Below are 27,973 nucleotides of genomic sequence, written 5' to 3' on the forward strand. Positions count from 1 at the left end.
TTCTGATGTCATTGAGGCCCATTGTCTGTAGCTAATTTATGAGGCAATCCATAAGTGGCAAAAGATAGCTCATAGACAGTCAATCGTGGGATCTCCTTTGGTATTTTTCAGCTGTGAAACTACTGACCATTTGGAGTGTGCGTCCACAGCTATTAGGAAAGTCTCACTCATGAATGGTCCAGCGAAGTCTACATGAATCCGAAGCCAGGGTTGGGATGGCCATTAGCTTCAGCTTGTGGCATTTTTTGGCTGCATTGTCTGACATACTTTGCATTCTCTTACTGTTGTTTCAATGTCTCTGTCTATGGAGGGCCACCAGACATGCATCCGGGCCAGTGCCTTCATTTGAACCATTCCCGGATGGTTGTGTAGTTCTGATAACATGCTAGTTTGCTATTTGGCTGGAATAATTGTATGGGTACCCCAAAGTAAACATCCTTCTTGAACTGATAGTTCATGGCAGCGTGTGTGGTAAGGTTTTAGATCTTCTGGAATGACTTCAGATTCTGGCCACCCATTAAGAGTGAAGTATAGGATCTTGGTTAATGTTTCCTCTTTTCGGGTTTTTTTTGTGATCATCTGGGCTGTAATGGGCAGTTGTTGAAGTTGTTCTTGGTTGATGGCTACTGCATCTGCTGTCCATTTAATCATTTCTTCTCGTTGTTCTGTCTCAGGAAGCGGCATGTGTGATAAGGCATCTGCAGGGATGTTGAGTGTTCCTGGTTTATGTTTTATATCATAGTTATACGGCGCTAGTAGCATGGCCCATCTTTGAATTCTGGCTGCAGCTAATACTGGTATACCTTTGTGTGGCCCCAGGATTAAACTAAGAGGCTTGGTGTCTGTGATCAGGGTGAATTTTTTTCCGTAAAGATATTGGTGGAATTTTTTTTACACCGATCCTTCTTTTTCTAATTGGGCGTAATTGCGTTCGCTTGTGGTTAATGTTCGCAAAGCATATGCTACTGGTTGCTCACCTTTTTCCTGTGATTTTGGGTCGTACCGCTCCTTGTCCCACTGGTGAAGCATCCATAGCTAGTGTAATTTCTTTCTAGGGTCGTAGTGGATGTTGACGTTAAACTTTATTTGTTGATGGTATTTCCTTTAGTTGATCGACTGTTTTTAGTTTCAGTGTTCCAATGGCATGTTTGATCTTTCTTGAGTAATTGGTTCAGTAGGCTGTATAGTGTAGACCTATTAGGGATGTGATTTCGGTAGTGATTAACAAATCCTAGGAAGGACTGTATTTCCGATTTGTTGGTTGGGTATGGGGCCTTGTGAATGGCTTCTGTTCCTGCTGGATTCATTCACACTCCCTCATTATCAATTGTAAACTCAAGATATGTTACTGAGGGGCGCATGAAGACCCATTTGCCCTTTCATAATCGTATATTAGCCTGTTGTAATCTGGTCAAAACCTTTTCAAGGTTTTTTAAGTGTTCGCTGTTGTTTCATCCTGTGGTGATGATATCATCTAGGTAATATCCAACTGAGAGTCCTTGTAGTAATTTGTTAATTGTTGCTTGAAGAATCGCAGGTGCTGTTGAAATTTCAAAGGGATGCGTGTATAGGTGAATAGTCCCAGATGGGTATTGATTGTCACATATTCTCTTGATTTTTGATTTTTTTTTTGTCCAATTCTATTTGTTGATATGCTTGTGACAATCTAGTTTTGTGAATTTTTGCTCTCCGTTTAGTGTTTGGAACAATTATTTTGCCTTGGGCATTGGGTGTTTGGGTATTTTGAGCGAGGGATTGATGGTGATTTTGTAAATGCCGCAAATGCAAATTTCACAGTTTGCTTTTTGTATGGGTACAATGGGCACTGCCCAATCGCTGTACTGTATTGGTTCTAATATGCCTTCATGTTTTAGTCTGTTTAATTCGGCCTCAATTTTCCTTTCACAGCAAATGGGACTGTTCTGGCTTTGAAGAATTTTGGTTCTGCATTATCTTTTAATTGCAGTTTGGCTTGAACACCTTTGATTTTTCCCAATTCTTGTGGAAACACCACTGCGTGATCGTTGAGGATTTGGTTGAGTTCTGGCTGGGAGGTGTCTGTGTGGTTTACATTTAGTATTGAACCGATTTCCAGCCAGTTTAGGGGAATGTATTGTAGTCAGTTTCTTCCAAAGCGAACAGGTTCCTAGGTCTCTATGATGTTGCTGTTTGTATTGTAAATGGACCGTACTTTTTCCAAACACTTTGATTCTGTCTCCTGTAACAGTTATTTCAGTTGTTTAGGCCAGGAGGCGTGGTAGCAAGTGTTCCTTGACATGTAACAGCACTAGGGACTCCTCTACCCATGTGTCTAACTCCATCTTCAGGGGATGTCCATTTATTTTTAGCTATATAAAGATTGCTGTGTTTCCTCCATTTATTCCTCAGATGTGTAATATCTCAGCTATGCTATACTCGTGCGCTCTCTCTCTCTCTCTCTCTCTCTCCACTTTTGAAGTGGACATTTAGTTTTGATCTGTCCTTCTGTTTTGCAATGGTTGAATTTAGAATTTTTGAAGAAACAAGTTTTCTGGTCAGTGGTTGTATTTCCCACAATGGAAGCATTGTTGGCGGGAAGGAGTCCTTGTTTCCTTTCATAGAATTGTTGCCTTTCTGCCATAACTGGTGGTCTGGGGCTTAAATGGTTCCTTAGAGTAAGAAAAAAATTAATAGCATAATGTAGAAACATTCAAATGGGCAAACCATTCCCAATTTAAAAAAAAAATCCTTTCTTAACATAACATCTTTTTAGTGGGTAGCAGCCAATGTCAAAAGAATGCCATGATATGCTGACATATAACCAACAAGCAGTGAGATAGTGCCATATATTATCCAAATTTGTTAAAATCAATAATCATTAATAATCATTATGCTACATTGGTTTGTAACCAAGCTGTTTCAGGCTCCCAATATACCACATATATAATGTCAGAACTGAGGCATTTACCTTGAAACTAATACATTTTACAGGTTCAAATTCAAGTTCAGTTTGACTTGTAGCTAAATTATAAGGATTAGAGAACATTTAGATGTTTTTTTAAAGAAAAACTGGAACATTTTAACTGTACCTTTTGGTTATGCAAAAATATAATTTTGACAGCAAATGGTAAAATTCTCACACATTACCATGATACTAAATCAATAGTCAGTAGTTCCTCTGTGACATGGTCTTTGCCCTCAGACAGCTCCAAGAAAAGTGCAGAGAACAAAACAAAGGACTCTACATCACCTTTGTTGACCTCACCAAAGCCTTCGACACCGTGAGCAGGAAAGGGCTTTGGCAAATACTAGAGCGCATCGGATGTCCCCCAAAGTTCCTCAACATGATTATCCAACTGCACGAAAACCAACAAGGTCGGGTCAGATACAGCAATGAGCTCTCTGAACCCTTCTCCATTAACAATGGCGTGAAGCAAGGCTGTGTTCTTGCACCAACCCTCTTTTCAATCTTCTTCAGCATGATGCTGAACCAAGCCATGAAAGACCCCAACAATGAAGACGCTGTTTACATCCGGTACCGCACGGATGGCAGTCTCTTCAATCTGAGGCGCCTGCAAGCTCACACCAAGACACAAGAGAAACTTGTCCGTGAACTACTCTTTGCAGATGATGCCGCTTTAGTTGCCCATTCAGAGCCAGCTCTTCAGCGCTTGACGTCCTGCTTTGCGGAAACTGCCAAAATGTTTGGCCTGGAAGTCAGCCTGAAGAAAACTGAGGTCCTCCATCAGCCAGCTCCCCACCATGACTACCAGCCCCCCCACATCTCCATCGGGCACACAAAACTCAAAACGGTCAACCAGTTTACCTATCTCGGCTGCACCATTTCATCAGATGCAAGGATCGACAATGAGATAGACAACAGACTCGCCAAGGCAAATAGCGCCTTTGGAAGACTACACAAAAGAGTCTGGAAAAACAACCAACTGAAAAACCTCACAAAGATAAGCGTATACAGAGCCGTTGTCATACCCACACTCCTGTTCGGCTCCGAATCATGGGTCCTCTACCGGCACCACCCACGGCTCCTAGAACGCTTCCACCAGCGTTGTCTCCGCTCCATCCTCAACATCCATTGGAGCGCTTTCATCCCTAACGTTGAAGTACTCGAGATGGCAGAGGTCGACAGCATCGAGTCCACGCTGCTGAAGATCCAGCTGCGCTGGATGGGTCACGTCTCCAGAATGGAGGACCATCGCCTTCCCAAGATTGTGTTATATGGCGAGCTCTCCACTGGCCACCGTGACAGAGGTGCACCAAAGAAAAGGTACAAGGACTGCCTAAAGAAATCTCTTGGTGCCTGCCACATTGACCACCGCCAGTGGACTGATATCGCCTCAAACCGTGCATCTTGGCGCCTCACAGTTTGGCGGGCAGCAGCCTCCTTTGAAGAAGACCGCAGAGCCCACCTCACTGACAAAAGGCAAAGGAGGAAAAACCCAACACCCAACCCCAACCAACCAATTTTCCCCTGCAGCCGCTGCAACCGTGTCTGCCTGTCCCGCATCGGACTTGTCAGCCACAAACGAGCCTGCAGCTGACGTGGACTTTTACCCCCTCCATAAATCTTCGTCCGCGAAGCCAAGCCAAAGAAGAAATCAATAGTTCATCCCATGCTGGATCATGGTCCAGACCTAGAGTCTATCTGGGATGGCATTCATCATTTGACAGTTCAGCAAGCTTGTCAAAGCTTGCCATCAAGAATGATCCACTGGATGTTTCACAGGATTTTGATATATCCAATACTGGAATTTTCCAGTCTTTCAACTTTCCAATTATTGCAGACATACAAGGAGCTACAGTACATATGTCTTGACTACAAGCTCGGACCTGACACCTCTGAGCTCCGTGAATGTGGAACTGTGGTAGTGGTACCTTTCATGATTAAAATTGTGTGATGTATCCCCATTCCACAGATCCACAGTGTTAATTTAATCTGTAATCAATGATGTGAAGTTATTGCCAATTTTCCAGCACAAAATGGCATCTTTGCATCATTATAAAAACTGATGGTTCATAATCAGTTTCAGCATGCTGCTTCTTTGGAGAGATTAATTCAGTTGTGGAGTGATGCAGCACATTTCAGCCATAAAGGAGCTTTACTGTTTGTGCATGCAAAAAACTAACAGCTACCTTATTTGACAGCGAAGACAGGCCCTTTTCTTTGACAATGATGAACATGTATCGCCAACACAACAGCCTCTCCCAGCAATGGATCATCTTCAAAATCAAAGCAGTTTCATATTTCTCATTAATTTCATCTTAATTTAGCTGGGTGTCTGCAAAGATGAAATCTACTGATCCTTCCAATTTGCTCTTGTATGCGATGTGACCCAATATACGATGATGCAAATACATATTTGTTCATTCCAAATGGAACGACAAGGATTGCAAGGATATAATGCTCCTTTAATGTTATATTATTTACATCAATTGATGTCACTGTAATTACAAAGAGGTGTTATAAAGCACCTGAACAATAATATTCACTTCAACAATAAATAGATTTTTAATGAGAAAAAAAAATGGTTCCTCAGTGCAATGAATAATTCATTGAATGTCTTCGTCCCTTCCAAGGTCTTAGGGAGGTCGAATAGTTTATTGCCCAGTATACTGAGGAAGAGGGCACGTTTGCAGTTTATTGGACCTTCCACAATATCGTGGGCTGGCTATGCAGTAGTAGTTACACCATTCTATGTAGTTATCCCAACTTTCTTCTACTTCGTTGAATTCCCTGAACTTTCCCTCCGCCATCTTGGTGTGCTTTCACCTTGATCTTTTGGCAGAAATTTGGGGTTGTTGGGAAGTTTTTAAAAAAATCTTTCTTCTGTTGTTTTCCTTCTCACGGTTGGTACATGGAGTATGCGTAGGGTTTGTTTAGCTCCTTGCCGCCACTGTTGTGTATCCACTCACACCATTAAGACTCTGAGACGAGATGATTTCTCATCTCTCTTCTATTAGACTAACCTGGCTATTGACACACAGGTTATATGTATGGGAGGGTGACATCATGACGTGGACGTCATGATGTCCAGCAGAGGGCAGGCTTATACATAACATCAATGAAAGTCAAAGAAGTCATTAAGAGACTGAAAAACAAGAATAAAATAGTGGGAAACATTCCCCAAACCTTAGGATTACCACAATAAGTGTTTGGAACATCATTAAGAAGAAAGAGTTTACTGTGAGCTCAGTCATCGCAAAGGGACTGGCATTCCAAGGAAGATCTCCACTGCTGATGACAAAAGAATTCTCGTCATAATGAAGAAAAATCTCTAATCGCCTGTCCAACAGATTTGGAACACTCTTCAGGGAGCAGGTTTGGATGTGTTGATGACTACTGTCTGCAGAAGACTTTTTTTATTAAAATTTTTTATTTTTCACGCTAAGAATCATATTAATCAAAATACACACAAACATTTCCCTCTTGAATATACACAGTGTCATTTTTTTTCCCCCTCCCTTCCCTCCCTCCTTCCCACCCCCCCTCCAAACCCATTAAACAATGTCATCACACAATGAAAATAAACAAGAAAATTGTGTCATCTACTTTTACACATTGGGTCAGTTCATTTCATCATCTTCTCATTCTGTCGTTTTAGGCGGTGGAGGTCCGCAGTAGGCCCTCTCTGTTGTGTTCCATGTGCGATTCCCAAATTTGTTCAAATAATGTGACTTTATTTTTTAAATTGTATGTTATTTTTTCCAATGGAATACATTTATTCATTTCCATGTACCATTGCTGTACTCTCAGGCTCTCTTCTGATTTCCAAGTTGACATTATACATTTTTTGCTACAGCTAAGACTACCATAATAAATCTTTTTTGCGCTTCATCCAGTTTGAGGCCTAATTCTTTACTTTTTATATTACTTCAAAGAAAGATCTCTGGATTTTTTGGTATGTTGCTTTTTGTGATTTTATTTAATACCTGATTTAGATCTTCCCAAAACTTTTTCACTTTCTCACATGCCCAAATTGCATGTATTGTTGTTTCTGTTTCCTTCTTACAGCGAAAACATCTATGTGATGATGTTGGATCCCATTTATTTAACTTTTGGGGCGTGATATATATCCTGTGTAACCAATTATATTGTATCATGCGTAACCTCGTGTTTATTATATTTTTCATAGTTCCAGAGCATAACTTTTCCCATATTTCATTTTTGATCTTCATGTTTAAATCTTTTTCCCCACTTTTGTTTGGGTTTATAGCTTATTTCATCATTTTCCTTCTCTTGCAGCTTGACTCACATGTTTGTTATAAATCTTTTTATTATCGTTGTTTCTGTAATCACATATTCAAAGCTGCTTCCTTCTGGTAATCTTAGTCTGCTTCTCGATTTGTTTTTTAAGTAGGTTTTCAGTTGGTGGTATGCAAACATTATACCATGAGTTATACCATATTTGTACTTCATTTGTTCAAATAATAATAAATTATTTCCCAAAAAACAATTTTCTATTCTTTTAATTCCTTTTCTCTCCCATTGTCTAAAGGAAAGGTTATCTATTGTGAAAGGGATGAGAAGATTTTGCGTCAATATTAATTTTGGTAGTTGGTAATTTGTTTTTTTTTCCTTTCTACATGAATCTTCTTCCATATGTTGAGTAAATGGTGCAGTACTGGTGAACTTCTATATTGTACCAGTTTTTCATTCCACTTATAAAGTATATGCTCTGGTACCTTCTCCCCTATTTTATCTAGCTCTTTCCTGGTCCAATATGGTTTTTCTCTTGTTTGATAAAAATCTGATAGATATCTTAATTGTGCTGCTCTATAATAATTTTTAAAGTTTGGTAGCTGCAAACCACCTTGTTTGTACTATTCTGTTAATTTATCTAGTACTATCCTCAGTTTCCCCCCCTTTCCATAAGAATTTCCTTATTATTCTCTTTAGTTCATTGAAGAATTTCTCTGTTAAGGGAATTGGTAACGATTGAAATCGGTATTGTATCCTTGGGAAGATATTCATTTTAATGCAATTTACCCTTCGTATCAGTGTTAGTGGTAAGTCTTTCCAATGTTCTAAGTCATCTTGTAATTTCTTCATTAATGACTGATAATTTGTATAGATGGCCTAGATTATTATCTAGTCTAATACCTAGGTATCTGATTGCTTGTGTTTGCCATTTAAATGGTGATTCTTTTTTAAACTGTGTAATCCGCATTATTCATTGACATCGCTTCACTTTTATTTGCGTTGCTCTTGTATCCCGATAATTCTCCATATTCCTTTAATTTCTTAAGTAATTCTTTTTTTTGATATTTCTGGTTCTGTTAAGTATACTATGATGTCATCTGCAAATTTATTTTATTTTCTGTTCTTATCAGTTCTGCCAATGGTTCTATTGCTAAAGTGAAGAGTGAGGGAGATAGTGGACATCCCTGCCTAGTTGACCTGCTTAATTTAAATTTGTTTGATATATATCCATTTACTGTCATCTTCGCCATTGGACCTTTATATAATGCTTTAATCCAATTATTATATTTCTCTGGTAGGTTGAACCTCTGTAATACTTTGAATAAATAATTCCATTCTACCCTGTCAAAGGCTTTCTCTGCATCTAAAGCAACAGCCACTGTTGGCGTCTTATTTCCTTGTTCTCCATGGATTAAGTTAATGAACTTACAGATATTGTCCGTTGTTCGTCTTTTTTTAATAAATCCAGTTTGATCTAGTTTTACTATTTTTGGTACACAGTCGGCCAATCTGTTTGCTAATAGTTTTGCTATTATCTTATAATCTGAGTTAAGTAGATATATTGGTCTATACAATGCTGGTGTTAGTGGATCTTTCCCCGTCTTTGGTATTACTGTAATTATTGCTGTTTTACATGAATCTGGCATGTTTTGTGTTTCTTCAATCTAGTTCATTACTTCCAGGAGAGGAGAAATTAGTAATTCTTTAAATGTTTTATAGAATTCTATTGGGAGTCCGTCCTCCCCAGGTGTTTTATTGTTCAGTAGCTTTTTTTAATACATCTTGTATTTCCTTTATTTCAAATGTTTTTATCAATTTGTTTTGCTCCTCTTCTTGCAATTTCAGTAGTTCAATTTTAGGTAGAAACTCATTTATTTTGTCTTCTTTCCCTTTGTTCTCAGTTCGGTATAATTGCTCGTAGAATTCCTTAAAGTTTTCATTGATCTCTGTTGGGCTATATGTAATTTCTTTGTCCTTTTTCCTTGATGCCAATACCGTTCTTTTAGCTTGTTCTATTTTAAGCTGCCAAGCCAGTATTTTGTGCGTTTTTTTTTCTCCTGGCTTGTAATATCTCTGCTTTATTTTCATTATATTCTTCTCCACCTTGTACGTTTGTAGTGTTTCGTATTTTATTTTTTTGTCCGCCAATTCTCTTTTTGTTGCTAGTTCTTTTTCTGTACTTACTATTTCCCTTTCCAGCTGTTCTATTTCCCAATTGTAGTCCTTCTTCATCTTAGTTACATAACTTATTATCTGCCCTCTGATGAAGGCTTTCATTGCATCCCATAATATAAATTTGTCTTTCACTGATTCCGTATTTATTTCAAAGTACATTTTAATTTGGCACTCAATAAATTCTCTAAATTCCTGTCTTTTAAGTAGCATGGAGTTTAATCTCCATCTATATGTTCTTGGTGGGATGTCCTCCAGTTCTATTGCTAATAACAGGGGTGAGTGATCAGATCACAATCTTGCTTTATTTTCCGTTTTCCTAACTCTCCCTTGGAAATGGGCTGACAACAGGAACAGGTCAATCCTTGAGTATGTTTTATGTCTACTCGAATAATATGTGTATTCCTTCTCCTTTGGGTGTTGTCTCCTCCATATATCCAAAAGTTGCATTTCCTGGATTGATTTAACCATAAATTTGTCTACTTTGTTCTTTCTGCTAGTCTTTTGTCTAGTTTTATCCATCTTTAAATCCAAATTAAGGTTAAAGTCCCCTCCTATCAATATATTCCCCTGCATATCTACAATCTTTAAAAAAAATATCTTGCATAAACTTTTGATTCTCTTCATTATGTGTATATATATTGACCAAATTCCAGAGTTCTGAATATATCTGACACTTTATCATTACATATCTCCCTGCTGGATCTATTATATTCTCCTCTATTTTGATTGGTACATTTTTATTAATTAATATAGCTACACCTCTGACTTTTGAATTATATGATGCTGCCGCTATGTGCCCTACCCAGTCTCTCCTCAATTTATTGTGTTCCACTTCAGTTAGATGCGTTTCCTGCACGAATGCTATGTCTATTTTTTCTTTTTTCAGTAAATTTAATAGCCTCTTCCTTTTGATTTGGTTATGTATTCCGTTAATATTTATAGTCATATAGTTCAACATGGCCATCTCATACTCTGTTTACATCTCATTTCTGCTTCCTCACCACCACCTTTTCCCCATTTTCATTTCTCAGTTTTCTTTTTTTGAACGCACTTTATGACAACACTTCTAAAACATAAATTACTTCAACCACTCCCACATCTAAAATTCCCTTAACCCCAAGTGTCCCCCTCCCCTCTGAGTCCCCACTTGTCCCTTGCCAGGTAAGCACAACTCCCCTCTCCATTCAGACTGCGAATCCGTTCGCAAGTGTCAACTGATTTCGCAGTGACTGTTATTCTCTCCCACCCAACCCCCTCCAGAAAAGTCTTTCATCTTACATTACAACAAAGCTTCCCCTCTTTTCTTCTCTTACTTTTTATTTTTTAAACCCTTTTTTTCCCCCTTCTCCCTTACTTCCCTTTTCTTCCCTCCTTTAGTTCTTACATACATTATTTTTGCATCTTTACATGCAGTTCGTTGTCATTCTTTGTTCTTGTTACATCTCTTTATCTCTCTTTCTGTCTTGCAGGCATTCTGCAAATTCTCGTGCTTTCTCCGGATCCGAGAACAGTCTGTTTTGCTCCCCCAGGATAACTATTTTAAGCACTGCTGGATATCTTAACATAAATTTATAGCTTTTTTTCCATAGGATCGATTTTGCTGCGTTAAACTCCTTCCTCTTCTTTAGGAGCTCAAAACTTGTGTCTGGGTAGAAATTTTTTTTTGACCTTTGTTCTCCAGTGTTTTTTTTGTCTTTAATTTTATTCATTGCCTTCTCCAATATATTTTCTCTTGTCGTGTATCTCAGAAATTTTACTAAAACGGATCTTGGTTTTGGTTGTGACTGTGGTTTCGGGGCTAATGTTCTGTGTGCCCTTTCTATTTCCATTCCTTCCTGCATTTCTGGCATTCCCAGGACTTTTGGGATCCATTCTTTTATAAATTCTTTCATATCTTTGCCGCCTTCATCTTCCTTTAAGCCCACTATCTTTATATTGTTTCGCCTACTATAGTTTTCCATCTTCTGAGCTAACAACGCCTGTGTTTCTTTGACTTTTTTGTCACTTTCTTCCAATTTTATTTTTAAGTCATTCACTTCCATTTCTATGCCATTACACATTCTTCCACATTTCTAATCCTTTCCCTACATCTGTTATGACTAACTCCATTCCACTCACTTTTTCTTCTGTACTTTTCATTTTTCTTTTAATTTCACTAAATTTTAGTGTCAACCATTCTTTTAATGCTTTCATTTGTTCTTGAAAATTTTTTATATCTATGTATTGTCCATCTATTTTGCCTCCTATTTCTCTGTGCAGAGCTTGGTGTTCTTCTTCTTCTTTTGTGTCTGCTCTTGGGTTTGTGTCTTCTATTTCTCTTCCTTGTATCTGTGTCTCTTCTGACTTTCTTGTTGAGCTGCTTGTCTCAGTTTGTTGGGTTTTTTTTGCATGGTTTCTTGATGTTGGTCCTCTTCTTCTCTGCTGGTTGTCTGTTGTGTCTTGCTTCCACTTTTCTTTCTCACCCCCCCCCCCCCCCCCCTTTCCAATTGCTTTATTTATCTTCCAGCTGGGAGCCCTGCTTTCAGGCATCTCTCAGCTGTTCATGCTGTGGAGTTTCACTCCACAGCTGGTCCCCCCTCTCGTCGGTGTTCTCCTTGTCACGCGCAGTTGCGCACCTCTGTTTGGCTCAGTGAGCCATTTTTGCAGTCCCACGGTCGGTGGGTCGCAACCCTGCAGGGCCTCCACTAACCTTGGGGAACGGGCTCCTCTTTCCACAGCAGGTCCCTGCTTTTTCATGCAGTTAAGGCCTTCACCTTTCTCTTCTGGCGTCTTTCCTTTTTTTCCTGTTTTTGGTTTTTCTTTCTTAGGTGCCATTTTCTCCACACCTTTAGCTTTTATTTGTTGTGTTTTGTGTATCTGGGGCTTTGATTTTTCTTCACTTTTTTTTCTTATTTTTCTGGAGAGGTCTGGTATTCTCCTACCAGCTACTACTCCATCATGTGACTCCTCCTGCAGAAGACGTGAAGAACAGAAATACAGAGGTTACACTGCAAGATGGAAACCACTAGTTGGCCACAGAAACAGAATGACCAGATGACATTTTGCCAAGAAGTATTTGAAGGAGCCTGTACAATTCTGGAAAAGGCCTTTTGGACAGACAAGACCAAGTTAACCTGTATAAGAGTGACGGGAAGAGAAAAGTATGGAAGAATAAAGGAACTGCCCAAGATCCAAAGCATACTGCTTCATCTGTGAAATATGGTGGGGATGTTATTGCAGATGACATTTCCCTATTTCTCATACTTCCCAATTTCAAAACATGTCATCTTCTAAGAAAGATGAGCTTCAATATTCTAAATTACAATCTTATCACTCCAATAAACTAAACTTGTATTTTTAGCTTTATGTAGCCTTTAATTAGTTGATATAACCATTTTGCACAACTTCGCATCAAGATTTTCATAACGATGTATAAACAAAGGATTCAGTTATATTTAAAGGCATAACGATATAAAACGATTAAAACTAATAAGATGACAAATTCAAAGAAAAATATTTTGAGAGCTTGCGCCTCCTCCATGGTTCTCTTAAGACTGAATGCAAGCTCCGCGTCTGCATGGATATCACAACATATGATGTCATAGTAACTATGGTAACACTACAAAAACAATTTATCCTTAAAGGGATAGTCATAAAATTAACAAAAATCAAAAAACACAAGGTTTTAACCTTTACAGTTATGTGTGGGCATGTATGACCAGGGTAGTTGCCAGAATGAGTGTTGGAGGAGGGCATTCAGGTAACCGAGTAGGGCGCAGTCTGACAGTTGTAAACTCGCTCAGGGGGTGTGCATTGGTGGTGACCTACCTGCCAAGCAGACAAATTTCCTCTGTTCCTTTGACATAGCAGCCGAAAGTGCTGCTTTTATTGCATGAAGTGTCAATAGCATACGTCAAGCTGGACACTAGTAATACTTGATACGTGCTAGTTCTGTGGGGGCGGGTCTGATGGCGAGCAATGGCAATGAGTGTATGAAGGAACAGCACCTTGCAAAGCCCCTCTTGGCGCTGACTGTGTTTATGGCTGCCACAGGTACTGTTGCACTTATTTTCGTTGATGTAATTGCTGATGGAAGTAGAAAAGTGAATCCTGAGTTGTATAGAAAGCTCTTATCTGCTCACTTTTGAGCAAATTTCTTCAAACTTCTTGATGAAGGGCACAAGCCCAAAATGTTGGTGATGTATCTTTACCTTTGCTACATAAAGGCACTGTTTGACCTGCTGATTTTTTTCCAGCATTTGTGTGTTTTTTTTTCACTTAACCACGGTGTCAATAGAATCATTTGTTTCACCTCTTCAAAATTCTTGGTCGATGCTTCATCCTATAGCAAGACAATGATCCAAACATACTGCTAAAGCAACAAAGGAGTTGTTAAAAATCAAAATTTGAAAAATTCTAGAAAGCCCAAGTCAGTCACTTGATCTAAATCCAATTGAACATGCCTTCCATATGCTGAAGAGATAACTTTAGGGGATAAGCCCTGAAACAAGCAGGAGCTGACGATGGCTGCAGTAGAGGCCTGGCAGAGCATCATCAGAGAAGATCCTTAGCACCTGGTGATGTCTATAAATCACAGTCTTCAGGCAGTCATTGCATGCAAGGGATATGCAACAAAGTACTAAACGTGATTACTTTAATATGCATACCATTGCTATGTCCCAAATATTATGGTTCCCTGAAATGACGCAACTATGTATAAAAAGTCCAGTAATTTCTGGATGGTCAAATCAAAATCTACATAAATAACCTTGAATAAAATCTGGAATGTGCACTTTACTTGCATGTGGATAATTTTATTAGAAATGTGAAACTGGAGTACAAGGGCAAGTAAAGGGAAAATGTGTCTTTGTACCAAACATTATGGAGGGTCCTGTATTTCCTTGTGTGTACATAGGAAATTATTTTAGTTGATGTTTAATTAATTGCTTGTAAGGCAAAATCTTGTATTGTTGCCTTTTATTTTTACTTGCAGCATCTTGTCACAGAAACTGCAACCATTAATAACCCCACATCAATCACGCCGGAAGAATATTTCAATCCAGAATTTGACCTTGGAGACCGGGACATTGGTCGCCCCATGGAGCTTTGCATTAAATTACGCAAGTAAGATCTTAGTAACAGCCATGCAGTTTTCAAGGAAATGTAGAACTGCTTACAGTAGTAGAACATCCATTTCATGTCTGTAGCATCTAATTCTGACTTTTGGGTGAAGTGATGAGGGCTAGTAGATGCAGGTTAAAACTATCCAAGACATCTAGTCAGTTGATGGCATTGGACTGGGACAGATGAGGGTATTGAAGAGTACTGAAAATGGGAACCACTAGAGCGGTTTCTCTGGTTTCCTATCAATGGGAAACAATGCACATACTTTGAGTTGTGTATAAATACAAACTGCAAATGGATGAAGGCAGAGAATTGGGATAAATCAATGTTTTTCTGGTTGGTCATCAGTGGTGAGTGGAATGCCACAGTGATCTGTGTTAACAACTGTTCACAATGTACATAAATGATTTGGAGGAGGAGACCAAGTGTGCAAATCTTAATTTGCTGATAACACTAAATTGAGTTGCAGAAGGAAATTGTTCAGTAAGCACAGTCCGCAGAGAAATATAGATGGGATAAGTGAGTGGCAGAAATCTAGCAGTTAAAGTACAACTTTAGTAAATGTGAGAAATGGAAGATAATCTGCTTTGGAAAAAAATTAATAGATTGAACTATTATTTAAGTGGTGAAAATTGCAGCATGCTCTTGTGCAGAGACAGCTGGGGAGTGCTTTTGAATGAATGCAAAAAGTTAATTTGTAGGTCCAGCAGGTAATCAAGAAGGCAAATAGGATGGTCTTCATTGCTAGAGGGATTGAATTTAGAGCAGAGAAATTCTTCTGCAACTGTACAGTGTACGGGTGAAGCTGCCCCCAAAGTACTGCGTACAGTTCTGGTTTTCTTTACTTAAGACAAGATTCGGGGAGATTGCAGTCCGAGATGAGGAGAATAGCAAATCTGGGTAACTCTCTGCCTGAGGAAGCAGTGGAGGTTGCCTCATTGAATATATTTCAGACATAGATACATTTTTCATTGAGGTTAATTTCTTTCTGAACTTCGACGAAGTATAAGCCAAATATTCCGGCTTGAATAAGCATTCTTGTCTAATTTCCCTAGTATTTCTCTTGGGCTTGGAGTGACCGATGGCTGTTCTGTGAAGTACATAGGAAGTTTTCCTACATTAACACACAATTTAAATCACTTGTTTGAACAAGATGAAGGACTTTTCAAACTCCTCACTGCATTTTATTTCTCTCCGGTCTGACCAGATTCAAAGCAACATTGTGGCTCTGTGAGGATTACCCATTGTCCTTTGTGGAGCAGGTGATTCCAATCATTGATCTTATGGCAAGGAGCAACACACACTTTGCAAAACTCAGGGACTTCATCACTTTACAATTTCCTCCAGGATTTCCTGTCAAAATAGGTAAAATTAAAATCATCAGTAATGTTTGTTGTCTTTACGACTCGCATACTGCCAACATCTGGTAAGAATAGAATAAGATTTGTCAAGTATAGCTCATTGTTTCAGGTCAGCAATAAATCTGTGGCCCCTTGCTTGAAGTGATAGAGAGATTGGTAATTGTGAAGGACTATCTCCTTGAATGCAAGTACCATTCAGGAAAGAGGAGAAAATATTGGAGGTGAGATTCAGAAGAAGAGTGGGAGAAAGTCTTTCAGCTACTGCTCAGTAGCCATACAATTAATCTCCCTTTCCAGAATCTTGAGTTAATGATCCAGACTGAAAGTCCAGTGCAGATAGAGAGCTAGACTGATGTCTTTGGAGGATGATCTGTACTTTGTGCAGGACATGACAAATTACTTCAGAATATCCTATGGTTGTGAAATATAAATAAAGTTTGTTTTTGTGTTGGTGTTTTCAGTTGCTAGGTTACTAAAGTTGTGGAAAAACCCGTTAAAGTTAATTTTGCAATGTTCTAGATGTACAATTTTGAACAATGTGCTGGTTACACTTGACTTTTCTGAATGATACCTCGGTAATATTTCTGTTTACAGAAATTCCTCTCTTCTATGTACTGAATGCGCGAATTACATTTGGAAATGTAAATGCGTGCAATACCCTCAAGGCAGCGACATCTCAAACTCACCAAGGATCACAGAGCAGCTTAACAGCACCAGTATCTATCAAAGGTTCGTATGTTGTTCTGTTTTTCAACTTTGTTAAAGATCTCAATCTGATTTTCATTGAAGTTATGTTTTCCATGTGGTTTGCTAAAATGTGCCCATTTTCTTCAGAGATTTATAGACTTTCTTTAAAAAAAATATTTCAAACATAAGCCTGCAGTGGACAACACACCCACAAAACTACTTTGTTCGGACACCTTTGAATCTGTGGGGAATTCTGTCTTTCTCTTTATTCGAGAACAAATTGTTTGAATGAGAGTATACAGAGTCTGGCACTCTTCTCTTGGTAGTAGCACTAAATGAGAAACTCACTGAGATCCCTGGCCTTTAGCTGCAGTTAAAAATGGAAAAGTAAGAACAGTACATCATTGCTGAGGTTTCACAGAAGAAAATAATGGGATCTGCCAACCACCACTAGAGCAGTTTCTCTGGTTTCCTATCGGTTTAAATTTCTTTCCTCCTGCTTGCTTGGCTCTGTGTATGGCTGTGTATCTCTTGGCTCATTAATATTTTTGTTACATTTGTCATCTTTTCCATCTTTCACTCCTTTTATCAATTATTTTCTTTTACATTTAGGTTTGAATTTTTTTTCTCCATAAGATCTCTGTAATATTTTTTCTTTACTCAAGCTTCTCGATCTCCTTCCCTCTTTCCTTCCACTTGAGATTTTTGCTTTTTATTATATCCATTATTCCTTTTCCCTATGTTCTCACAACATCTCAGCAGATCCAATATTTTGGCCATTTTTGTGCTGAATGTGTGGGATGTTGGAACATGGTCCATTTTAAACACTGTCTTAAAATTTCAAAGGTTAAGAATGGTGAGGTAAGATCACCCCCCTGCATACCAGTGTGAAACTACATTTCCAGGAATTATGGTTGTCCAAATAAAACAGAGCAGTAGACTGGCACTGGGTACAGAAAGTTTGGTGCTGCATCCCTTTGGAAGTTAATTGAGGTAAGAAGAAAAATGGTTTCAGTGCAAAAAAAACCCCATAAAATACTGGAAACACTCACCAGTTTGGGCAGCATCTGTAGAAAGTGAAACGACTAATGTTTCTGGATCTTTCATCAAAACTGCCATTCCATAAAGCATATTTGATCTTAAAGTTTCACTTACTGTGATCTTCACAGGGCCTGTTCGATAAGGGTAATTAATATGATCTGTACCAGAGATGCCCACATATCATAAAATAATAAAAGACAATTTGATATCTATTGGTGTACAATAGCAATATTTTCTAAAAAATGTGTATCTTGCATATTTACTGTGCCAAATTTCTTCATATTGGCACTTAATCTGCCCTATTTTCTGTCTCCAGACTCTAGCTTTGAAGTTGACCCATCGGTGTATGCCATTCCAGAAAATTACCGTGTCCGTGGTGGCAGACGGAATGTAGTGCCTGGCATTGATGGAGATGAGAATGACCAGTTGATCCAGCTTGCAATCCAGCAGAGTCTGTTGGATTCCCAACCTGATGGCAATGATGTAAGTTTGTAATTATGGCTTGATATTTAATGAGGCACTTGCTTTTGTACACAACTTGAGATGTTGAATTGAATTTAATATTGAATAATTTATTTATAGAGCACATTTTAAACCACAGAATGTTGCTGCAAAGTGCTTTACATCAATTAATTTAAAAATACCCAAAGCATAAAATCAACAAACACAAAAGACTAGACACTGGACAAGAGAGTCATCTCGCAGAATAGTAATGGGTTGGAGAAACACGTGGGTGATGAAAAGCTGCCTAAATACACCAGTGCAGCCAACTCAACCCCATGCCCTACCAAACTAACTGGGTGGGTGTTGCAGGTCCCTTGGCAACCATGACAAAAGTGACACCAAGACAATTATCTGAGGTCAGGGGAATCAGTACAAATTCGAAGCTTATCATTTTGTAAAGCTGTGGCAATTATAATGAGCAGCAATTTATTTAAAAAAAAATGGGAACACTCTTGGAGACCTGGTGCATTCATTAGAGAGTAAAACACAAGACACTTTAGACTAAACACAATTTGGACATTAGACTAAACACATTACATAAAATTACTTAAATCACAAGTTGAACTAAATTCATTATACATAAAACACTCAGTTGCAAATATATATATAAAAAGAAAAATCTGTGCCACCAATACTCTGACTAGAAACCAACGCTAGCACCATAAGGATTGAAAGACCGCAGCAGCCCTCGGTAGGTCGAGTAAGGAGTCTCTCCATTCATGTTCTCTGGTGCCTGGGGTTATAGTATAGGCACCTCCAAGCCCTACAGGCACCCACATTACCACCATCCTCCACAATGCGGCCCCTCAGGAAAGTCCCACCAGCATGGAGAAGTCCCGGCCCCACAAACAGTCCACAATTTAGCTCCGTAACCTTGGTGAGGCATCCCCCCAAGCACATCTGCCAACTTCGCTTGGCGCCAAACCCTGGGCTCCATGATGGTTGTCCCAATCCCAGGCTGGGCTGCCCTGGCCTCCACCCCGTTGACTCTTGCTTGGATATGATCCCTAAAAATAGAGTTATTGCAGCACAGAATGAAGCCATTCAGTCCATCTAGTCCATGCCATATTTTTTGTCAAGCAATGCAATTAGTCCTTTTTCTTTTAATTAGACATGTCCTTTTTCTTTTAATTAGACATGCAACACTGTAACAGGCCCTTCTGGCCCATGAGCCAGTGGTGCCTAATTGCACCCAATTAACCTACAATTTCCATATGTTTTAAAAGGTGAGAGGAAACCTGAGCACCCAGAGGAAACCCACGCAGACATGGGGAGAACATACAAACTCCTTACAGACAGCACCAGATTTGAACCTGGGTCACAAGTACTGTAACAGCGTTGTGCTAATCGCACACTAACCCTGCAGCTTTTTTTTTTTGCTTCATATTTTTCTCCTTCAAGTACTTAATCAATTTATTTTTTGTGAGCTACAATTGAATTGGCTTCAGTTACCTTTACAGATGCTTCCTTTTTGTTCATAACCACTTTGCACCTGCAAAAGAAGATCTTGTGCCATTTTAGATTATTTTGATTTTAATTAATTAAAAAAATTAGCCAGAAAGATTTGTAAAATTTATGCAGAATCATAGATATTTATGAATATTTATCCCCCAAATTCTGATGATGAAGTCTTTATGAAGAATATCTTTTTAAAAACTGCAGGGGGAAGGCAAAATATATTGATTGGGGGAAGAGTTCAATTTTTGTTTAGATCCAATATTGGACAAATCAGCGAGAACAGTAATAAGGGTGAAAGCTGCAAAAACAACACTATAATTTAAGAAGGATTTAAACCTAATTGATAATATGGAGGCTAGAAAGAAACTATTCATTCTACTCAATGGTATACGATTCACATACAAGGTATTGACCTATTTTTAATGTCTGCCCAATTTCAAAGTAGAGTGGTAAAAACAGAGAATTTGGCCAAAACTTTTATCAGACCACTCGCCATTAACATTAACTATCACAATAATGCAAAAGAATGATCAGATGGCTTCTTAATGCTACATAATTAAAGAGAAAGTATTTTTCTGTATTTATTGAGATAAATATTTTGTGAAATTGATCTTTCCACTGACAACAGTTTTCTAATATGGATTACACTTAAAGCTTTTTTGAGGTGACAAATTATTTTGTACAGCACAGCAAAAATCTTGAGAGATATGCAAGAGAATTAGAAGGTCTAGAGAAGAATGTAACAAAATTGGAAAAAGAATATCAGATGTCAGAAATGCAAGAAAAATATAGAACAGAAGAGAACAAAAAGTTACAAAATAATACACTACAAACATATAGAATGGAGAAAATTATATTAAAAACTAAATGATATAATGAACTAGGAGAACGAGCACATAAAGTGTTATCTTGGCAGGTTAAAGCAGAGGAGTCATCCGGAATGATAAATGCAATAGAAACAGAAGCTGATATTATCAAAAAAAAGTAGTACATTTTGACAATTCTATATGAAACTATTTAAAAAAAAAAAATCAGAATTAGTAGGAGATGAAAATGAGATGGGAGAATTTTTAACATGTTGAAATTACTAAACTCAAAGAGAGAGAAAGAGATGACTTAGATGCTCCTTTTACAAGGGAAGAAATAGAGAAAGCTCTGGGTACCTTGCAAGTTAATAAGACCCCGGGGTAAGATGGGTTCCCGCCTTAGTTTTGTAGACAATTTAAAGATACGTTGATGGATGTGTTGGATCGGACAGTGGAGACCCAAACCTTCCTGGAAATCTTTTCAACTGCTATAATTACAGTGCTACCAAAGAAAGGTAGAGATCCATTAAAAGGACTCATCATACAGACCAATATCACTTCTGAATACAGACTATAAAATTCTAGCAAAGGCACTAGCCAACAGACTAGGTGAGTATTTACCAAAATTAATACATTCAGATCAGCTGGGACTTTTTAAAGGAAGACATTCTAATAGCCTAGGTAGATTATTCAATATAATACATAAGGCAAAATCAAAGTTGAATCCAAACATAACTTTTTTTTAGATGCAGAAAAGGCATTTGATCAAGTAGAATGATCTCTCTTAAAATGCTGGAAAAATTTGGTATAGGCAGAAAATTTATAAATTGGATAAAAATTCTCTATCATAAGCCACAAGCTAAAATTATGGCTAATAACCAAATGTCATCTATTTTTCCCTTGAGTGGATCGAGTAGACAGTGGTGTCCATTATCACCAGCATTATTCATCCTAGCTATTGAATCTCTGGCAGAGATTATAAGAAGGGATCAGACATTAAGGACTAAAAAGTTGCACAAGAAGAACATGACATTAGTTTATTTGCTGCTGATGTGCCATTACTTATGTCTGATCCTTACAAGCAATATTAGAAAAATATGGAAAAATATCAGGATATAAAATAAATAAGGATAAAAGTGAGATAATGCCATGCAGAACTTTGATTATTAAAGATTACCAAAAAAAGTAGTAGATTTAAATGGAAGAAAGATGGAATTAAATTCTTAGGAATAATGACATAATAATTTACAAAATGTATATAAACTTAATTATACCCCTCTACTCAAAAAAAAATAGAAAAAGATCTCCAGAGGAAAATCTGCCAATTACATTAATGGGAAGGGTAAATTGTATAAAAATGAAGGTAATGCCAATACTACAATATATTTCTATTGTTGCGTATTTATACTAACTTAAAAAATTCTTTAAATTATATAATTGTATAAGATAATTCTTATGAAATAACAAAGTACCAAAAATTGCACTGGAAAAATTAACATGGGATTATAAATTGGGAGGATTTAGACACCCTGATTTTAAAAAAAAAAGTATTATTTATCAATGCAATCAAGAATTCTATAATCTTTCTTTGAAGAAAACAGTCCCCCCTCGTGGATTCCAGTGGGACTGAATTCAATAAAAGATGAGACAATGAAGGACTTTATTTATGTGGAATATTAAACCAATAACAAAAATAAAAATGATAACCCTATATTAATACATATGATTAGAATATGACAAGAAATAAATGAATGTATGGGGGGGTGGTGGGAAGCAGGTATATCACTAATGTACTACTGCCTATGAATCTGGGCAACAAAATATTGAATTCATGGTATGACAAAGGAATAAGATGTTGTTGATTATTATATGGAAGGATCTCTTGTCTTTTGAACAATTAAAAAATGTATGGGATAGGATATTCTTTTGCTTTCTCCAGTTAATATAATTCTTAAGAGAAAGATGAGGACCAAATTTAGCCCCACCTGAAATTAGTGAGATGGAACAAATGATTTGGCTAAGGACGCTCCGAAATTTATATCTAAGATGTACTTTGCTCTCCAGAATGAAAGTGCAACACCAGGTTTGCAGAGATTGAGAGAGATGGGAGTCAGATTTAGGAGTTGCAATAATGGAAAGATGCTGGTCTGATTGGTGTTTGGATAGCATGACATCAATTATAAATGCAAGATACAGATTAGAACAATATAATTTTCTATGCCAATTATACATCACATCACAGAAACTACATAAATCAAAATCGGATATATCGAAGATGTGTTTTTCAGTGTGGAATAGAAATAGGAATGTTTGTACATGCTATGTGGTCATGTGAAGCTGAGACCTTTCTGGCAGGATATTACTGAAATATTGATAAGGATCACAGGTGTCCTTCGTGGACACTCAGAGCTTTATCTTTTGGGCAACTTTATTGAAATAAGTAATAAATTGACTAAATTCCAAATTTCATTTGTTAAAATAGCTGAGAAATGTATTGCGATTCCTTGGAAATCCGACTCCCTCTCCAGATAGCGCGATGGAAGACAGGTGAACAGTTGTATATCTATGGGGGAAAAAACCCTGCATAATTTAAAGAACAAATATGATGTATTTTATAAAAATATGGCAACCATATTTGGATTATTTAGGGGCTCAAATATAAATAAATAAAGTGAAAGGATGCTACTATTATAAAAATATAAATTACCTCCCGAATGAAGACTTTTAAAAACCCAACTGTAAGATATGACAGTGTACGGATTTATACTGAGAAGGGGGTGGGGAGAAGGGGCTGTTTTGTGTGTGTGTGTGTGTGTGTGTTTGAAAATGGAAAATTTTGATATGTATATTTATGGAAAAAAACAAAAATAAAATATTCAAAATATTTTTAGATTATTTTGCCACTCACTTTAAATCTCAGGTTTATGTCTCTACCGCTACTGCAAGCAGGTTTTCTTATTTGATCTAGATTCCACACCCTTGAATTTTGAACACTCAATTATAGGGTTGTAGAAAGATTTAACATTGAAACATATCCTTTGGCTTGTCCGTACTGACCATCAACTACCCACTGGCATTAATTCACTTTTTAAAATTCATCCCACATTTTCATCAACACCCCCAGATTGTATGATTCACCTATAAACTAGGGGCAATTTATTGTAGTCAATGAACCTACCAGTCCTCGTGTCTTTAGGATTTGGGAGGAAACTGTGTGGTCACAGGAAGAAAGAACAAACACGTCACAGAACTCTGGTCTCCTTTGTACATCAGGTCTGCAAGCTGCACCATTATGTTGCACATTATTCAGAATCAGAATTTATTGTCATGGAACATTTAATAAAATTCATTGTTTTGTAGTAGCATCATAGTGCAAACATATATATAAACTATCTTACAAAATAAATAAAGATAGTAAAAGAAAAAGCCAAAGTAAGGCAATGCCAGTGGTTCATTGCTCCTTCAGGAATCTGATGACAGGGGAAGAAGCTGTCCTTGTGCCCGTCTTCAGGCTCCTGTACCTTTTCTCGATGGTAACTGAGTGAAGAGGGCATGGCCTGCGTGGTGGGTGTCCTTGAGGAGAGGCTACTTTCCTAAGACATTGCTTCTTTTAGTTGTCCTTGATGGAGGGAAGATGTGTGCTTGTGATGTCACTGACTGAGTTAATAACCCTCTGGAGTTTTTTTTTGTTCTGTTCCAATTTTTATCCATACAATATTCCCATTTCCTCCTTTCAGGATATTTCTGGTTTATCCACACAATCAAAGTTTCTTAAATGCTGAAAGGGAAACATTCTAGCAATTTTTTTCTGCAACCTCTCTAAAGGCCTTCCTAAGTGCATTTTCCAGATTTGGACATGATACTGAAGCAATGTCTGAACCAGTGTTTTACCATAAATATTTTTCTCTCCAGTATTCTTTTATTTTCACAATTTTGTTTTAGATTTCCAGCTTTTGCTCAGCCCTTTCTTTAACTTTACATTAATTTTTAATGCCTAAAATGCTTTTCTTTCTTAAACTGTCCTGCAGGCTGCAAAGATTTGACAAATCATCATTTTTCTATTTCCATACCAATTATGTATATTTTGATTATATTGGTCACCTTCTCTTCAAAATATCACAAGTGATTAATAGCGGTTCTTTTCATTGGTGGAATCAGAGTTGGACCTCTTATCCTGCATTGGAGTCTGCACACAAAAACAATCTCCAAAAAGAAATAGATATTCAGGTGTCTACCTGTTTTTATGCATTTCTGACAATGGGCTCAGGCCTGAAACATTGATTGTCTTATTTTGTGAATTGTATTTGATCCCAGGTGTAATGGAAGATTTAAACCGTGTTTTTTACTTTTGCAGCCTTTGCTTCTGCAAGGCTGAGAACCTGCTTGTTTTTTTAGAATCAGCAGACATAAGCTAAATTCCACTGAGAGGGCCAGAGATGTAGTTATTTGACGAAAGGACATCTGCGTACCAAGAACATTTAATCTTCCTGCTTGTTTTGGTCACAGACTGTCAGAGGCCTAGCCTTGATGCAAAATAAACCATTGTATTCAAAGTGATAAGCTGAAAATTACGTTATTCGATAGAAGCCTAGCATGCTAGCTTGCTCGCTTATCTTTCTTACTGTGCTGGGAATAGGTGCTTGGGTAAGCAATTTTTGGGTAATATAAGCCATGGTCCTGCTGCTGAAGTTGGAGACTCTCTGAGAGGTGGCAACATCTCTCAGCAAGAGAAAGAACTTCTAGAGTCCAGCTAACATCCTGGTCGAGGGAGGTGAAGAAGCTGCTACCGGCTCCCCAACAACCTACTACAACTGCTTCGCTTCGGCAGTTGGGACCAGTCCAGGCATTGATAAGTATAGTTGGGAAGGGCTAGCATATTGCAGTTTGAAATCAGCTTTTGAATTTGTAATAAACATTTGTATAAACTGAACTGCTCTCGGTGTGTGTGTGTGTGTGTGTGTGTGTGTGTGTGTGTGTGTGTGTGTGTGTGTGTGTGTGTGTGTGTGTGTGTGTGTGTGTGTGTGTGTGTGTGTGTGTGTGTGTGTGTGTGTGTGTGTGTGTGTGTGTGTGTGTGTGTGTGTGTGTGTGTGTGCGTGTGTGTGTGTCTATTTTCTTTCGGTCGCTCAAACACTGTGACCAATCTAAAATGAACAAAGTGAGAGGTACAAATTTACCCAGGACACCAGGAAAATCATTAGAAAGGACACAAGATTTTTTTTTTAAAGAATTGGAGTCCAATTAAATCTGGTCTGAAATCAGCACAATTTGGCTCAGAGCTTTGTTTTTCTTGACCTTTTTTAAACTGCAGTTCAGATTGGTTCTAATTAAATTGAGTTTCACTACCTTTCTCAGACTATCTTGCACCATTTTGGCAATTTTCCCATTTCCATTGTTTGAATAACTAATCATCTTTAAAAGATGAACTGTTTGTGAATTCCATTCATGGTAGAAGCATGTTGCAGCCAATTATTTATAAGATAATATACTGTACTCAAGTATCTGACTGAATTGCGCATGAATGTGGTCAGTTTGGCATGAGAATCTGACATTTCAATGCAAAAAAAAATGATGTATTTTTTCTCTCGGATACAGCAAAGTATTCCAGTCCACAGTTCAGATAACTGAACAAAATTTACAACAGAAATGCACACAACATCTGCATGGGGTGACCCTTCCATTTTTTCTATTTCAGGGTGCATGGGAAATGGTTCGCAGCCGAACTTCATCAGAACAGAGCTTGAACCAAGATAGTGAGAGGTAAAGGAATATTACTTCATAAACATTTATGTAAGAAAAGTGTTTTCCCTCTCATTTCTTCTGCTTTGTATTGAAATAAGCTGGAGATTTTTCTCCTGTGAAATGCTAACTATGGTAAAGTCAAGAATTTTGGGAGATTGCTGTTAGATCTGAGAACCAAATATTTGAGTTCAAGAAAGTTGTAGAAACGTGCTGTGGTTTATTTTAACATTTGTTGGGGTACTCAATTTTCTGCTCACCATTCTCAGAAAATTGTTAAGAGTGCTTTTTAATACTTGATGCTTGTTTTTCATGTGTGGTGAGCCGTTTGGAAGGCAAATGGGATGTTGATCCTTAATGAAATAAAATTGGAATACAAGACAAAGAAGCATTTCCTACAACTGTACAAAGTTTTATTGATGCTGCATTGAGAATGTTACCTAAAGAGGCAGTATGAGCACATGACCACTGAGGAGAATGGAGGAGTTTATTTGGTCAAGAAATTATCTCTTTGGGATATAACATTCAGAGAGGGTCTAATAGGATGGAAGCTCAGAGTCTTGAAACTGGAGAACCTAGAACTGGAGTTTCTAGTCTTAGGACAAATGATTAACGATGTAAGATTGAATAAGGAAAAAATGTATGATCTGAACATTAGAACTATTTGAAATTCCCTACCTTGGAGTGTTGTGCTTGTTCATTAGTTGATATAATACTGTTGGACAGTAAGGGATTTGCATGTTCAGGAGAGAAAGAGCAATTGAGGTAAAGGATTGGTCATGATCTTGTTGGCAGAGCTGGCTTAAGGGGACATAGGGACTCGTCTGGCTGGTTTTCACCTTTTGTATAATGCAGCAGTTTTTTTCTGTTTCTTACTCGTTTTCCTACAAACCCAGAACTACTCTGCTGGAAAGTCTCTGCCGAGAATTTGAGCAGCTGGAAGTGATTGATAGTGTTCAACTTGAAATATATTGTAATTGGGTGGGTGGTGACAGTAGAAGTATTGTTTTCCAGATTGCCCTTCACTTCTCCATTTTCATAGTGAGGTTGATTAAATAAGTGTTGGAACCATGTATAAAGAACTTGCTTGAAAAAAGAACTCGACATTTACTGGACTCCTATGTTGGTTACAAAAGATGTGAAAAGTTAACATTTTTCTTAGCACAATGAGGGTTAAAGTAAGAGGTCTTCAAGTTTTGTCAGAGAAAGCTGTTTTGTTGTGCGTAGATCACTAACCAGAGTTTATAGATTTAAAGGAGAGATGAGAAGAAGAGTTTTCTCAAACATGAGTGGAGTTGTAATTTTAAAAGGATGTCTTTTTGTGATGGAGTTGTAATTTTAAAAGGATGTCTTTTTGTGATGCCAGAGTAGTTTATGATTAGGGTAATAAGGGAAGGATTAAGAGCCTGATGGATGTTTGGTGGGGAGAGGGGGAAATATTCTTGAACTTAAGAAATGCTACATTTCTCACTTCTGTACCTGCTTTCTGAAGAGGTGGAATACATTTTTGGAAGAAGATGTTATGGTTTAGCCTAGTAGATATTTTGCATCCAAGGATGTTGAGGTATCATTGGGCGCAAATTATGTCTATCCTGATAAAAAGGCTTTTTATCACCTGTTTTCTGAAGGTGGTCGGGTAAAATTCAGTACGTTTTCAGTGTTGTCTGGCTGGCACATGAGAGGAGGTGAATCGTGTTCCTTCAGAATGTCACTGGGAGCACACACAGGTGATTCATTGTGTTGCTAGGTGTAGCATCACTATTGATATCTGTTCTTGGCTGACTTCACAAACACCAGGGACAGAAATCAGATCTTTGTGTGTCATGTTTATCACAAGATCCTGGGAAAAATTCCCTTAAACTGAACTATGTGAATTCTCCTCAAATATTACCATTGCTTCTCTG

At 37.8% G+C, this 27,973-nt stretch overlaps 1 protein-coding gene and 1 long non-coding RNA gene across 6 annotated transcripts in view; one reads left to right on the forward strand and one right to left on the reverse strand.

Moving 5' to 3' along the window:
- ankrd13a (ankyrin repeat domain 13A) overlaps positions 1-27,973 on the forward strand; it is a 67,204-nt gene that overhangs the window by 37,996 nt on the left and 1,235 nt on the right. For 3 of the 4 annotated variants that reach the window (XM_069932751.1, XM_069932749.1, XM_069932750.1), the window contains exons 10-14: positions 14,346-14,476; positions 15,684-15,841; positions 16,432-16,566; positions 17,882-18,048; positions 26,026-26,090. In XM_069932751.1, the coding sequence (XP_069788852.1) occupies positions 14,346-14,476; positions 15,684-15,841; positions 16,432-16,566; positions 17,882-18,048; positions 26,026-26,090 (656 nt within the window). Of the gene's footprint in view, positions 1-14,345; positions 14,477-15,683; positions 15,842-16,431; positions 16,567-17,881; positions 18,049-19,295; positions 19,394-26,025; positions 26,091-27,973 lie in introns of all 4 variants that reach the window. The other variant, XM_069932752.1, reaches the window with a different exon arrangement.
- On the reverse strand, positions 15,654-27,768 carry LOC138761116 (uncharacterized). Of its 2 annotated transcripts, none has more exons than XR_011356127.1 (3): positions 27,685-27,768; positions 19,522-19,561; positions 15,654-15,829 (listed from the first exon to the last, which is right to left on the reverse strand). It is a non-coding gene; the product is annotated as an uncharacterized lncRNA (long non-coding RNA). The 2 variants fall into 2 exon arrangements; XR_011356126.1 differs by having other exon boundaries at positions 27,549-27,761.

The sequence above is a fragment of the Narcine bancroftii genome, chromosome 4 (genome assembly GCF_036971445.1).
Source record: "Narcine bancroftii isolate sNarBan1 chromosome 4, sNarBan1.hap1, whole genome shotgun sequence".
Taxonomy (NCBI): domain Eukaryota; kingdom Metazoa; phylum Chordata; class Chondrichthyes; order Torpediniformes; family Narcinidae; genus Narcine; species Narcine bancroftii.